The sequence below is a fragment of the Tursiops truncatus genome, chromosome 2, assembly GCF_011762595.2.
Source record: "Tursiops truncatus isolate mTurTru1 chromosome 2, mTurTru1.mat.Y, whole genome shotgun sequence".
Taxonomy (NCBI): Eukaryota; Metazoa; Chordata; class Mammalia; order Artiodactyla; family Delphinidae; genus Tursiops; species Tursiops truncatus.
The window spans coordinates 41,239,433-41,253,998 of NC_047035.1; the positions used below are offsets into that span (position 1 = coordinate 41,239,433).

The 14,566-nt window shown below is 40.4% G+C and overlaps 1 protein-coding gene across 4 annotated transcripts in view; it reads left to right on the forward strand.

Annotated features, from left to right (window-relative positions):
- Window positions 1-299: 299 nt before the first annotated feature.
- The window catches only part of DHRS7 (dehydrogenase/reductase 7), a 34,269-nt gene continuing 20,002 nt past the window's right edge, over window positions 300-14,566 (forward strand). For 2 of the 4 annotated variants that reach the window (XR_002173954.3, XM_019923291.3), the window contains exons 1-6: window positions 300-561; window positions 6,726-6,878; window positions 8,634-8,740; window positions 9,210-9,449; window positions 12,032-12,154; window positions 13,362-13,577. Coding sequence is in view for 3 of the 4 variants with exons in the window: in XM_019923291.3 (XP_019778850.2) it covers window positions 429-561; window positions 6,726-6,878; window positions 8,634-8,740; window positions 9,210-9,449; window positions 12,032-12,154; window positions 13,362-13,577 (972 nt within the window). In the remaining variant the exon portion in view is untranslated. Of the gene's footprint in view, window positions 562-6,725; window positions 6,879-8,620; window positions 8,741-9,209; window positions 9,450-12,031; window positions 12,155-13,361; window positions 13,578-14,566 lie in introns of those variants that run through there. The other 2 variants (XM_019923287.3, XM_019923300.3) reach the window with 2 other exon arrangements.

Genomic DNA, 14,566 nt, shown 5'->3' on the forward strand with positions numbered 1-14,566 from the left:
ATTTGCCCGCAAAACAACTGTAAAAGAATCGTTCTTGAGATTATAAATGCTGTAACTACCGTACCAACAGGAGTATCGCCAAGTGCTTAAGTCATCCACGCCGTCTGTTCCTACTGCAACCCCTTATTAGGAGCACAAGCAGGCAAAACCTGGGAAGCGATCGCCGGGCTGGGCGCTGGTCCGGCATTGCCCACACCCAACGCGCGCAGCCGAGGGGCGGATCCCGGCCGGCGGGGAGCCGGTCTGGGAGCACCTGGCCACTCCTCCCTTATGCCGGCTCTCTGGGCGGGCCCGGGCCAGGGGCGGGCGCGGCGGCGGCGGAGGCGGTGGCGCTGAGGCACGACCGCTGCCGCGCGGCTTAAGACTAGGGCGGTGGCTCTGTTGGTCTGTCGGCCTTCGTCCTACGTAGCAGGGCGCGCGCGGCCGCGATGAGCTGGAACCTGCTGCTCTGGCTGCTGGCGCTGTGCGCGCTGCTCGCTCTCGTGGTGCAGCTGCTACGCTTCCTGCGGGCCGACGGCGACCTGACCCTGCTGTGGGCCGAGTGGCAGGGGCGACGCCCAGGTGAGGACCCACAGTCGCCTTTCCGGAGTGGGAGGCCGGGCTTCGTGCGGTCCGATTTCCGCTGCCTTTGCGTCCCTCGCGAAGGGTGGCGTGGAGCTTCCGGGAAGCGAGGCTGCGTCTTTCCCCGGGGCTGCGGTTCGGGGAGGAAGAGGCCGGGGCCTTTTGTCTTCTGTCCTGGTCCATATGGACTTCCCTGGTTGCCAGCATAAGAGAGCATTGTGGGGTGCCCACAGATCTCAGAATTCTCAACCCCGCTCCCAGGGATTCAGATGCAGCGTGGGAGGACAATACTTTGAGAAAGTGCGTTCGTAAAGGAGGCTCCTTTTGAGGCTACTTTGTGCGGTTGTTTATCTGCCATTTCTCACTCTACTCAGAGTAGAGAAATTAAATTTGAGGTAATCCAGAGTCACCCACATACCTGCTTACTCACTGGGATAAAAGTATAACCATAGAAAGAACTGGATTGGCGTTTTGCCTGGAGGAAGATCATTACTGGCATACTAAAAGGCGTTCTGCCTGTCTCACTTTTATCTTTGCCCTGCTTAATATTTGATGGTCGTTTACTAAACGCATTCTATGTGCTAAGCACTGGGCTAGGCCCTTTTCGCACATGACAGGTCACCTTTTCAGTGACTCTTAAGCTTATTTTCCAGATAGGGAAACTAATGCTCAGAGAAATTCAATAGACTACCCAGAGCTAGGCTTTGGATCTGTAAGGGCCAGGGGGGAAGTGGGATTTCCCTGGACCTAGTTTCCTGTATGAAACTATCCAAATTATGTGAGGAGGTTTGCTTGGAAGTGATAACTAGTATGCTTTAAAAATGGAGCCAGGCATATACCCTGAGAAAACCATAATTCAAAAAGAGACATGTACCCCAATGTTCGTTGCAGCACTATTTACAATAGCCAAGAGGACATGGAAGCAACCTAAATGTCCATTGACAGATGAATGGATAAAGAAGATGTGGCACATATATACAATGGAATGTTACTCAGTCATAAAAAGGAACGAAAGTGAGTTATTTGTAATGAGGTGGATGGACCTAGAGTCTGTCATACAGGGTGAAGTAAGTCAGAAAGAGAAAAACAAATACCGTATGCTAACGCACATATATGGAATCTAAATAAAAGGTAATGATGAACCTAGTGGCAGGGCAGGAATAGAGATGCAGATATAGAGAACGGACTGTAGGACACAGCGTGGCGGTGGGGGGGGCGAGGCGGGGTTGGGAAGCTGGGACGAAGTGAGAGAGTAGCACTGACATATATACCTTACCAAATGTAAAATAGGTAGCTGGTGGGAAGCTGCTGCCTAGCACAGGGAGATCAGCTCAATGTTTTGTGATGACCTAGAGGGGTGGGATAAGGAGGGTGGGAGGGAGGCTCCAGAGGGAGAGGATATGGGGATATATGTATACATATGGCTGATTCACTTTGCTGTACTGCAGAAACTAACACAACAGTGTAAAGCAATTATACTCCATTAAAACTGTTAAAAAAAAAAAAAACCCCAAAAACTGGAGCCAGGGAGGGGAGAGGAGCCATATCACTTACACAGGGGTGAGAATTGGTTCTTGGGGACAGAAAAAATTCTTAGATGGTACAATGTTTTATGCCCCTCCAAAGCTCATCTCTACCCAACAAAATATTATTCCTTAGTAGTTCATTTTTCTTCTTGGGTTTTTTGGGGGTATAGCATGTGTAGGGCTGACATTGAGTTCATGGAAAATACATAACACATGTGCAAGATCAGGGCTACAGAACTATGGTAAATAGATGGCTGTGATTGGTAGACTTTCTCTTAGTCATTTGCTCCATCTCAACAGATGGAATGCATGTGCCTATTGGCTGCTTTGTGGATGTTTGTGTTTGATCCTCAGTGCTTTTGTGTTAAATTGGACTTTGAGAATTCCATAAAAATATCTTATATTTTATTATTCTATAAAAGTTATTCAACTGATAATGTCAAGTGCTGAAAAGGAAAAATGTTGACAATATCTAGCAGCTAGTTAAATGAAAAGTTATTTTAACATATCAAGTAAAAGTTAAGGTGGCTAAAGGTAATTTTTAAGAAATTCATTTAGTTTTTTCAATGTCTTACTTTTGCTGGAAAAGTATCAGTTTTGAAGGGTTTTTTAATACATTTAATTACTTTGCTATTATTATGTAGCTGTATAATTTGCCAATTTACATATGTAATATAATACATTACAATTTAAGTAAATACATTACAAGTTATTTAGCAAAATAACTTTTGTAAGTTTACAGTTGTAAAGTTAAATGTTAATAGCTTTTAAATTTTAACTTAACTTTTAACTTAATTTTTAAAGTTCACCATTCTTAAACCTGCATTGACTGAAGAGTAAACTTTATAGAACTCCTTTTATGTGTAAAGCAAGATAGATATATGTAAATACATAAACAGATGTACAGTATATCTGTGAAATTAAAATGTCTTGGAGGAGTTATTAGGAAAAAATGACTAAAAAGACATTTAGGGGCTGGGGGTGGGGGTGAGGTGATAATGAAAAAAAGTTAAAGGAACATGAAGATAGACTCAAGTTCCCAAAACAGCTCAGCCTGCAAAGATGGGTAGACTCTTTGAAGGTTAAAAAAAAATTATCCTCTTTTTCTTCTCTATAGGTTTATTACTTTTTGTCACTTTAAAAAATAGACAATATACTCACATAAGGCAAATTTTAAAAATACAAAGGGATGTGTGGTGACAAGTAAAGCTCTCTTCCACCCTTGTCTCCCAGCCACCCAGTATGCCTCTTTGGAGGCAACCACCATTTCCTGCCTTTTATGTATCCTTCTGGAGATAGTCTCTGCATTTCCAAGCATGTATCTCACATGGTGAAATTTAAGAGTGACTAATTTTAGTTATTGCATGTAGATGCAGAAAAATCCATGGCACCAGTCCAGAGTAGGAAAAGTCTCAACAGCAGCACATGTGAGGAAGACTCAGATTTTAGTTGGCCGTAACCTCGATGTGAGTCAACTGTGAAGTGCCAGAAAAGATTAGGCAATCCTGGGAGATGTTTAGTGTCTGATGGAACAAACTGCAAACAACAGCAGATGTCTTCTGAATACCTGCTTGTGTTGGCCTCTGTGCTGGGCACTGGGGACACAGCAGTGACTGAGCCAGCCACTGCCTGGGCCCTCACAGAGCCTCCCTTCTGAGGGACAAGGGAAGCGATTTAGTCATGTCACCTTGCTCTGAACTGTCCAGACCCCATGGGAATCCTGTGTCCTGCTCTGGCCGGCTCCTTTCAGTAGGAACATTGACCAGCTGGAGCTTGTGCAGAGGGTATGAGCAGAAGAGTGAGGAAATCGGATGCCATGTCATCTGAGGGAAGGTAGCAGAAATTGGAGGTGTTTAGCCTTAGAGAAGCAAGAGATGAAAGGATGTAGGGAGGACATAACAGCTGTCTTCAAATAAATGAGACACTGTCATGTGCAAAACAGGCTTGATTTATTCTTCCTGACACCACAAGGCAGAAGTGCTGCCAATGGCTGCTGGTCCACAGAAGTTAAAAAGTTATCAGTATAAGAAAGAATCTCTGAACCCCTTAAATGATTAGACTTGCCTTAAAAAGGAACCGGTGTCTCAGAGATAAAGATAACTAGCTTACTCTTCCTGTGAGGAAATTAAGTAGATCCTAGTCAACAGCCTGAGGGGAGAATTCTGAAACTGGGTTGAGGGTTGAACTCTAAGTGTCCTTCCAACTCCAAGAATCTGCTTTCAGAAGCTCTTTAGGGGAGGCCAGTTATGTATGCCAGATTCTGTTGAATTGTTAAACAAAAGTTGGTGCTGAATAAAAAAGTTTTCTTCTCCAGAGTGGGAAGAAGGGTGCCAGAACTGCAGGTGTACTAAGGTAAATGTGAGCCTGTGGGTTTTCATTGTTGCCTTTAAATAATGTTTGCATATTGGTATACAAATGAAGAAATCTTTGTTAGTTCTGTGCTAGTTAGTAAATAGTTACAAACAAATTATATTCACCTTGGAGTCTTGTGTATTGCAGAACTTTGGAACAATGAGTCGTCAATGAATGACTATGAATATACATTCTGCTATTCCTGATAAAGTCCTTCAGGAAGGATGCTCAGTTGAGCCTTTCCACAAAAGTACATCAGATGTGGGAGTTCCCTGGTGGTCTAGTGGTTAGGACTTGGAGCTTTCACTGCCGTGGCCCAGGTTGGGGAACTGAGATCCTTCAAGCTGCAGCCAAAAAAAAAAAAAAGAAAAAAGATGATAGGAAAGCATTGTAGCCCAGACACAGTATTTGGGATGTTTCTGTCCTTACTTCAGATATTTACATGACACCTCTTTCCTGAGGACATTTTCTTGAATGGCTAAGATAGTTGGGTTCTAAGATATTGATCTTATTAAAACGTGGTCAGTGTAGGCTAGTGATCACAGTGTGGGCTTTGGAGCTAGATATACCTGGACTCCTATCCTAGCTCTGCCAGGGTTCTTGGGTGTTTATTCAACAGTGATTTATGGAGTGCTTTCTCTATGCGAGTCTCTGTGCGATGCACTGAGGACACAGCAGTGAATAAGGGAGTCAGGGTTCTAGCCTTAAGGAAATTTACAGTCTAGTGCTGTAAATTAATCTCTGTAAACCTCAGTTTCCTTTTCTATAAAACTGAGATAATTCTTGTTTCATAAGGTCCTTGTGAGGGTTTTCATAAGGTAATATGTTTAAGCACATAGGAAGCAATGAAAAAATGTTAAGCCATTAAAGTTAGTAACCCCATTGCCCCTGGCTGGAGAAATTACAACATACAATGTGTTTTGCTGCCAAAAAGTCCATTTGTTAATCAATTTTAGCAACAATTACAGTTGACATTTTATTAAGCACTGAGTATGTGTCACACACTGCTCTGAGTGCTTTACACATTTTAACTCATTTCTCTCAACAGTCCTATGAAGGAGGTTTTATGATTAATTCAGTTTTCCAGGTTTGGAAAATTAAGGCACCGAGTTCTCACATGGGAGCATTTCATTGCTGTGTGTGACACAGCTGGAACTTAAGCCGATAGTCTCCAGAGCTCGTACTGATTACCCGCCAGTTAGGTTTTAGAATTGTTTGACTAAAACAGTAAACTAGTTTCCTGATTTTAACTTTTCTGATCTAAAATCAGCAAGGTGTATCTTAAATAAAACCTTGTTTGCTATTTTTGATAAATAACACATTTTAATAAACAAGGCACACAGGAACACTGCACTACAGTGACTCTCTATGAATTCAGATGGACGGTGGCTATCGTGTGCTTCAGTGCAAATAAGTTTTTCACTGGAGAATAAACCACTCATCATTGCTTTATTTTTACAATTTTTACAATCTTTAACAAGATGATACTTGGGCAAGCAGAGTACATTTCATTGCTCATATGTATTTCTTCTTGGGTGAACTACTAGATTCTTCTAAGGTGAAAGCTCAGGCATTTGGGGGGCACTAAAAACCTTTAGTTGATAGGCATCAGATATGATTGACAAATGGGGAAAACATGACTTTAAAAATCCAGGGTGATTCTACCATACCCTAGAGTAGAACTTGGTATATTCAGATTTGCAAGAAATTAGAATAATAGAATTGAAAACTGGATGGGACTTTTAGTGATCATCTTATCTGAATCCCTCATTTATGAATAAGGAAAGTGAGAATGTGAATCCAGATACTTTCTATTTACTTACCCTTACTTTTCTTGATCAAATATACAGATAAATAGAGTCTTAGAGTCAGACCATGGAGTTATACCTTGAAGTAAAGTCTGGAAAACTCACCAAGAGTCTAGAATACACAAAATAACATGTTGATAACTGCTACTAATGTGATTTGTAGCACTAAGTAGGAAGTGTTTTCTTAGGATATTTAATTAAAAAAAATTTAAACCACTTTATTGAGGTATGATTATAAGAAACTGTCCATATTTAATGTATACAACTGGATGAGTTTGGGGATAAGTATACACCTGTGAGACCATCACCACAATCAAGGCTGTAAACATAGGATATTTAAATTTTTAAGCGCCACACATTATGTCTTCATATTCAGTGATATTGTTTAAAACTACTTTTTTCCTTTGGTTAATCTTTGATTTATGGATGTAACTCATAGCTTATTTTCTCCCCTCAATCCCCACTCCTTTTTCAATAGAATGGGAGCTGACTGATATGGTGGTGTGGGTGACTGGAGCATCAAGTGGGATTGGTGAAGAGCTGGCTTACCAGCTGTCCAAACTAGGAGTTTCTCTTGTGCTGTCATCCAGAAGAGTGCATGAGCTGGAAAGGGTGAAAAGAAGATGCCTTGGTAAGTACATCTAAAAGAGCAGCAGTGCTTCCTAGAAGTAAATCAGAACCCAAAGTCAAAATTTGGCAATTTTAGAGAGAAGAGGGGGATTCTCCTGGGCAGTGGACTCTGTTTCCAAATGCTCTACGTGCTTTGATCCAAGTCCTCTTCCTTTTGTCATCTCTTAGTTAGCTGGCCTGGCCTTTTTCTTCTTTTTTTCTGCCACATTTCTACTTTTTTTTTGACACTGGTTCTTAGCATTAGGGAGTGACCATCAATTCTCTCAAATGCTAGTGGATTTTTAGTGACCAAATAAATGTCTTACACTTTTGTCTTAAAGAAAGAACAGTTTGGTTCTTATGTATGATATACATGTATGTAACCAGAAAAATTTAATTGACATTTTGGTAAAACATCAGATATTAAAATCATAGGAAATGGTATAAGATTTTTGTTACCAGGAATAAACAGGAATAGAGTTAAATTTTTTTGGGGGGGGGATGCCACACATGTGGGAATCTTAGTTCCCGGACCAAGGATCGTACCCATGCCACTTTGCAGTGGAAGCACGGAGTCTTAATCACTGGACCACTAGGGAAGTCTCGGAATAGAATTAAGTTTGAAAAATGCAACTTGAGGTAGTATTTTTCATATATATAGGACAACAATGTTTTTGTCGGTTTGGGTTTTGGTGTAGTTATGTTCACAGTGAAAGCAGCCTCAAGTAATAAAGTTATTATTTCTCATGGGACATTTAGTATCTACACTGAAATAATTTTGAATTTTCCAGTAGACCATTTTTTGGGTCATTTACCTGTCATTCTTTAAAAATCTTTCTTTCACTTTGCTGACGGAACTAACCACCCAGAAACAGAGTTAGTTGCCAAGGCCACAAGCCCTCTTTCACGATATTGCTTTCAAAGGCTTCTTGTGTTTTTGAACTGGGCCACTTCTTAACGGCAGTTGCTCCTCCTCTGTTGAGACTTGCACTGGCAGAAATGAACCATAACAGCATTTCTTAGCTGGAGTAAGGCTGTTTTCTTTTGTCAGATCATTAGTCCAAACTATTTCTTTTAAAAAACAGTTACTGTTTCACAATTTACTCCTTTGCCCATAAAGCCTTTACACCTCTTGTTTTCTCTACTTACTTGTTTTTCTTATTGAAACACAACCTTGTTGTATTTCAAGGTTATTCAAGGAAATTAGTTTCAGTTGCTCTTTTGATGAACAGAAATAGAAAGGGCCATTACAGCACAACTTGTTTCTTGGTTGCGAATTTCAGGATTGTATCCTTTTCCTTGTTTGCCTCCTAGAAACCTTAGCCTCTGGAAGGAAGCTTCTATGTGTCATGGGACTGGAGGACTCAACTTATTGATTTTCAGCATAAAATTTTTAAAAATGTGCTTAAAAATCAAGTAGTGAACCTGTCATATAACAGTTGTACAGATGTACCTCTGTACTTCTAAAGAAATTGCTCTAAAATTTTTGCTTTTTTTAGTTTGTAATATAATCTTGATTTCTTCCAGAGTCTGTTCCAATATTAGGCTGTATATATTCAAGCTGAAGAGAGGAATTCTGCTTCCTGTGTACCCAGCTTTTTGTCCGATGATATGTTGCCATATCACCACCAGTCCTCTTCTTGGTCACTGAAGAGAACCTCATCCACAGGGCCACCCAGAAACAAGTTCATTGCCAAATGTGGTTGTAGGGTGGGTGTTAAATGTTAATGTAAATAGCACATGACTTCCACATTAATTTTTAAGTGTCTTTATTTAGAGAACGGCAATTTGAAAGGAAAAGATATACTCATTTTGCCCCTTGACCTGACTAACAGAAGTTCCCATGAAATGGCTACCAAAGCGGTTCTCCAGGAGTTTGGCAAAGTAAGTAGCATTTTGAGTGCATGAATCTTGCTTTGAAGTAGGTGCAAAAGAGATTCCCATCTATGGTGCTGTCATTCAAAGGGCTTTAGGCAAATGGGTTCATGCAGTGTGATGAAGGCCCATGAGTTGGGCCTCTTAATCTCTGAGTCTGTGGCTTTATGTAATTAGAACTTTTCCTCCCTTAACAAATACTAACTCCTCCATGTAGAACAAAAGAAACTAAAAATCCACTGTGCCTATTATTTTTGTGACACATTATTTTCCATAAAAAGTCACTTAAGTTGAGAATTTAGTTCCATAGGTGAATTCTGATTTTCATTTTATCTTTTTTATTGCTGACTTCTGGAAATATACCATCCTGTTCCATTGATTTATCAAGTTAACAATATAACCAGCCATCCCTGGGAATTCCAACAATACATTTACAGGTCATCTCTAAAGTGCCTCTTTTCTGATTTTCTTTAATTAGATTGACATTCTGGTCAACAATGGTGGAGTATCCCAGCGTTCTTTGTGTGTGGACACCAGCCTGGACGTCTACAAGGAGCTAATAGAGGTTAACTACTTAGGGACGGTGTCCTTGACAAAGTGTGTTCTGCCTCACATGATTGAGAGGAAGCAAGGAAAAATTGTTACTGTGACTAGCCTCCTGGGTGTTATATCTGCACCCCTTTCTGCTGGATATTGTGCCAGCAAACATGCTCTTCAGGTAAGGCTGCCAAAACTGAACTCGGATAGAACTGACCTGAATGTGTATATGGGGCATATGGCCTTCACTGCAAGAGATCAACGGAACTGGGTAGTGATGTACGGAGACAGAGAGAGACCGAAGGAGATCTCGGGTAGAAGACTTACCCAGAAGATGCTAAAAAAGACTTGAGTCTTACATGCCTCTTCCTAATTTAGCAAACATGTCTTGAGCACCTACACTGTGTCGTGCACTGCAACAGGTCCTGGGAGTATAAAGGTGATAAGATATGATATGATCCCTGCCCTTGAAAACTGTATAGTCTAGTTGACATGTCACCCTTTACCTTATCCTCGTTTCTAACACATCTTCATGGCAAATTTGGGGTCTACCCCTTGTTTCTTCTACACACATTTCAGGATGTACTTGTCCTCCTCATTTCTGTGACTTCTTTTTCCTTCCCCATTGTTGTTGGTGTTTATTTTACCTGAATTTCTAAATGTACATGCATGTCAGATGTAGGAACTGCCCACTGAATGATGAGCCCTGCGTTTCATATCCCTACTGGGACTAGCCTTGACTCTGTTTACTCTGATTTCATTGGAAGAAGAAAATCTAGTTAAGGCAGAGTCTCGGAGAAAGCTTAATTTGGCTTGCATAATTTATGAGATGTGAATATTAGAAACGAATGAATTTTTAATGTTGGCTCAAGAGTGGATAAGAAATGTTACTAAACTATAACATGGAGCAAATTAAATCGTAAGGCCAGTAGGAGGAGAATGATTAAGAAAGACAAATGATTTATAATTAATGCTGTTGAAGGTCAGTTTAAGTAGAATGTTTCACTGTTGGAATAATGAGATGCAATAGTTGAATGGTCATCAGTTTCATGAAAATTTGAAGCTTTGGTTCCTTAGGATCCTCTTTCTGCTGTGAAGAGCAGACAGTTGCAGAGTGATGAAATGAAATACGGGAGTGATGATTTCCTCATATTTGGTAATGGGGTATCATTTACTTCCTGCAGAGCAGTTGGGCAAGTCTCAGGCAGGCAGATGAGGGAAGTTGGCCACCCCATCTGTTTCACACTTAGTGTCTCATAAGACATGCAGGATGCTTTCAGTCAAACACAATATGAGTTGTCTGGCCTGCCCTCCAAGACTCACTGTTTTATTATTGGATTTGATCATCTGATACCATGTGGCAGGTTGAGACTCTGGTTATACCAGTAGCTGAACACTGAGACCAGGAGGCTCTTTTTGAAGAGCACATTTCCTTCCCCGATACCCAGCAAGCTAGAGAGTGAACTTATTTGTCATTCAGAGGTTCACACACTATACTAGATGTGATTTCAAACAAGGAGAGGTTTTCGTGTCTGGTGTATTGGCTTTCATGGTGTCCTCTCCCTTCTTTTGCTTACAGTGGCAGAAGGTTAAGGGTGCAGGAGTTCATTCATGAAGCCTTTTTTCCTGTCCATCAGTCAGGCACTGTATTAGTCTCTGACAGCGTGAACCCTCAAAGACCCTGTGTTTGTTAGGCATCAGCATTAAAGGCTGGTAACTGTTTGATGTTATTGGATCATAAATGAACGTACCCTGGGTTAGCTGCTTAGGCTTTTCAGTTAATTCAGTTTATCACAATGTAGTCTTGGAATATTTCCTGATTTAGAGAGGAGATGAAGGGATGTAGATGTTTACTCCCTATTTGGTTTAGAAATGGGCAGTATCCTGTAAGTCTAGAGGGTCCAGCTTGTTTTTACAAAAGCCATTGAGTAAGCAATCATATTACATTTTTAACTAGCTGTGTACTCTCTTACTACCCCCAAAATATAAATCTTTGCTGAAACTAATTATCTATTCAAATAGTAATTGAAAAGGTTGAACTGTTCCTCTATGATAGTTTCGGTTTAGTACTAATCCCTGCTTGCTCCCCCTTGCCCCAACATCTGCACTTTAGGCCACTTAGAGGGAGAAAAAGAAACCCAGCCTCAGTGATGCTCAATGGAGAACATGCAACCCTTTTGGAGTGGGGAGCTGGCGGCGACTAGGTGGGAGGGTGTATCAGACTCTCCAGGGGTAGTCTCTCACTTATTCAGTGCTAAATCACTGGTGGCACGAGCTGCCACTGCCAATGCGGGGATGAACCATTCATACCTGGAAAGAGCTGAGAATGCCTCTTCTAGATTGCCTTCAGTCTTACACTTAAAAATGCCTCATCTTGCGTAATTACATTTCCTATCCTTTACTCAGGCATTTCAGAACATATTTTCTGCTGCTGTTGTCCTTTATAAAAAGTTGAAGAGGGGCTTCCCTGGTGGCGCAGTGGTTGAGAGTCCGCCTGCCGATGCAGGGGACACGGGTTCGTGCCCCGGTCCGGGAAGATCCCACATGCCGCGGAGCGGCTGGGCCCATGAGCCATGGCCGCTGAGCCTGCGCGTCCGGAGCCTGTGCTCCGCAACGGGAGAGGCCACAACAGTGAGAGGCCCGCGTATCGTAAAGAAAAAAGAAACAAAAAAGTTGAAGAAAAGTAATTCCATGCTATTAGTAAACATGAGATATGTGTCTGTATTTAATTTTACTTGCTTTTTTTTTTTTTTTGCCTTTTAGGGGTTTTTTAATACGCTCCGAATTGAACTTGCTACATACCCAGGTATAATAGTTTCTAACATTTGCCCAGGACCTGTGCAATCAAATATTGTGAAGAATGCCCTAACTGAAAAAGTCACCAAGGTAAAAATTTCTAGTTGGGGAATAATTTGAGTGCTTTAGTAGTTATACACTGGCATCGTATCACTATGCCTCAGGGTTTTCATGTTAGAATTGCTTATGAACTCTTTACAGAACTTAACTCAGCATTAGGAAAATGGTTAAGGTTAGCTGATAGGGCTTTGGCATCCAGTTTTAATAAAAGCTAAAGAAATTACTAAGATACTGCTAATAAGTAATCCACTATTATGTGCGCTATCAGTATTTTAAAAACCCAGTTTTAATCAATTCACGAATTATAGCAACACTGAAAGGTTCTGTGTGGCTGAATTTTGGTACATTAAATCTTACTGGGATTTTAAAAAGGGATTATGGTGAAGGAGCTTAGAAAAAAGCTTGTTGAGTTGTACTAATTTTAGGTTAGCCTCACCCAGGCCTGTGCTTCCCTCAGCTCATAGATTACACATGTGATCTATCAAATGAATAGTGAATGTCTCATGAAGAATCCAGTATCACTCACTAATACAAAAATCCCTCTAAAGGCCATGAAATTTTCCTTCTTCTCCACTAATATTTCTACTGAGATAAAAATCTATATATGCTTCTATGTAAATGTTTACATATACAGTTTACATTTTCACATTTTCTGTGGAGGCACTATGGTAAAATAGAATAAGCACTCTATTATAGGAATCAAGGGACTTGGAATATAGAACTGGCTACTACTAAATGATCTGTGTGAGCACAGGTAAGTTACTGCCTTTCTGGGCCTCAGTTTATTTGTAGAATGGTAGTGGGTTAACTAGAGTAGCAGTACCAGATTTGTTCAATACCAAGAAACCGCTTTTATCTTCTTCCTCCATTTCATCCTCATGGACTCCATATTTTATAGAATTTCTATGTATTAATTTAAAATTTTTTACTAAGTGACATGGAATTATCATTAAGTACTTTAAGACGGTACAATTCTAATTAAAAGCAGAGAACTTTTATCTTGTAGTTAGCCTGCACAATCTTATCTGGTTAAGTGTATGAATTCCATTAGGCTTTTTGAAATATTACAAATAGCTTATAGGAACCCATTAGTACCTGTGGGGACTCCTAAGGGGCATGAGGCCACTTTAAAGGAGTCACTCAACTAGATGTCTTCTGGGTCCTTTCTAGCCTAAAAGTTCTGTGAGATAACTTGGATAAATACACATCCCTCACTAATTTTTCAAAATTTTCTTAGACTACAGGCAGCAATGCAGATCAGTCCCACAAGATGGCAGCCAGTCGTTGTGTGCAGCTGATGTTAATCAGCATGGCCAATGATTTGAAGGAAGTTTGGATCGCGGATCAGCCTTTTTTGTTAATGGCATATTTGTGGCAGTATATGCCAACCTGGGCCTGGTGGATAACCGACAAATTAGGGAAGAAAAGGATTGAGAACTTTAAGAATGGTGTGGTAAGACCGATTTATACATTTCTGAATACATATCCGTCTTGTAGGAAAGTATGACATCTTCTAGTGCTTGAAAACTAACCTTCCACCAACCTCATGATATAAATACAAAAGGTATAGAAAGTTTTCCATTCCCCCATGCATATCTGTTGGTTTACTATAAATTACTACTGGTCTTGGAGAAAGTTTTCTACAAGGTAAAATCAAATCAAGGATTGCCATTTTTTCTTCTATACTTACTGTTTGGCTAGTGTATGGGCCACAATGCTTTTTCTCTACCATGTGTCCCCACAAACTCCAACCCATCTTACAAGTTTACATCCTACAAGTGTCACCTCCTTGGGTTGATACCTGGCCTCCCCTCCCATTTCTCCCCAGGAGGTGTTGTACCTCAGCCCTGTGCCTACCTCCGTCAAAGCACTTCCACACTATTAAAAGAGATGCACTCTTACATGTAGTGCTGGTTCCTTTGACTTTGTTCCAGAAGCACTTTGCACATCTGAGATGTGTCTAGGAAAATACGCTGATCGCTCATTCTTTCAGCACTCATTCTTCCAGAAAAGTAAGGAATGTTATAAACTATTTCTGAGAAAATTGTGACCATCAAAAGAGTTTAATGTATAAACAGCACAGGATATGTAATGAGTTAAGCTAAAAATTATAGATCATATAGATATGATTATGCAAAGAAGCATTATTTCTGTGGATGGTTTTTACTGTTAAAGTATTTCTTTCAGTGATTACTACCTTCTTTTAGAAATGTTAGCAGGGATTGTATATAAGGAGAATTATAAAATGGGATCATACCATTTGTATCATTATATAACCTACCACTATTTAAGCAATCACAAATTGTTAGACATTTGTTCCAGCTTTTTGCAGGACGGTGAAAATGAATTAGTGAAAAAAGCGAAAAACAAAAGAAAACAAAATACTTAAAGAGACTTAAAGGTTCTAAAACTTTCAATATGCACTAACATGTCTAGAGCTTG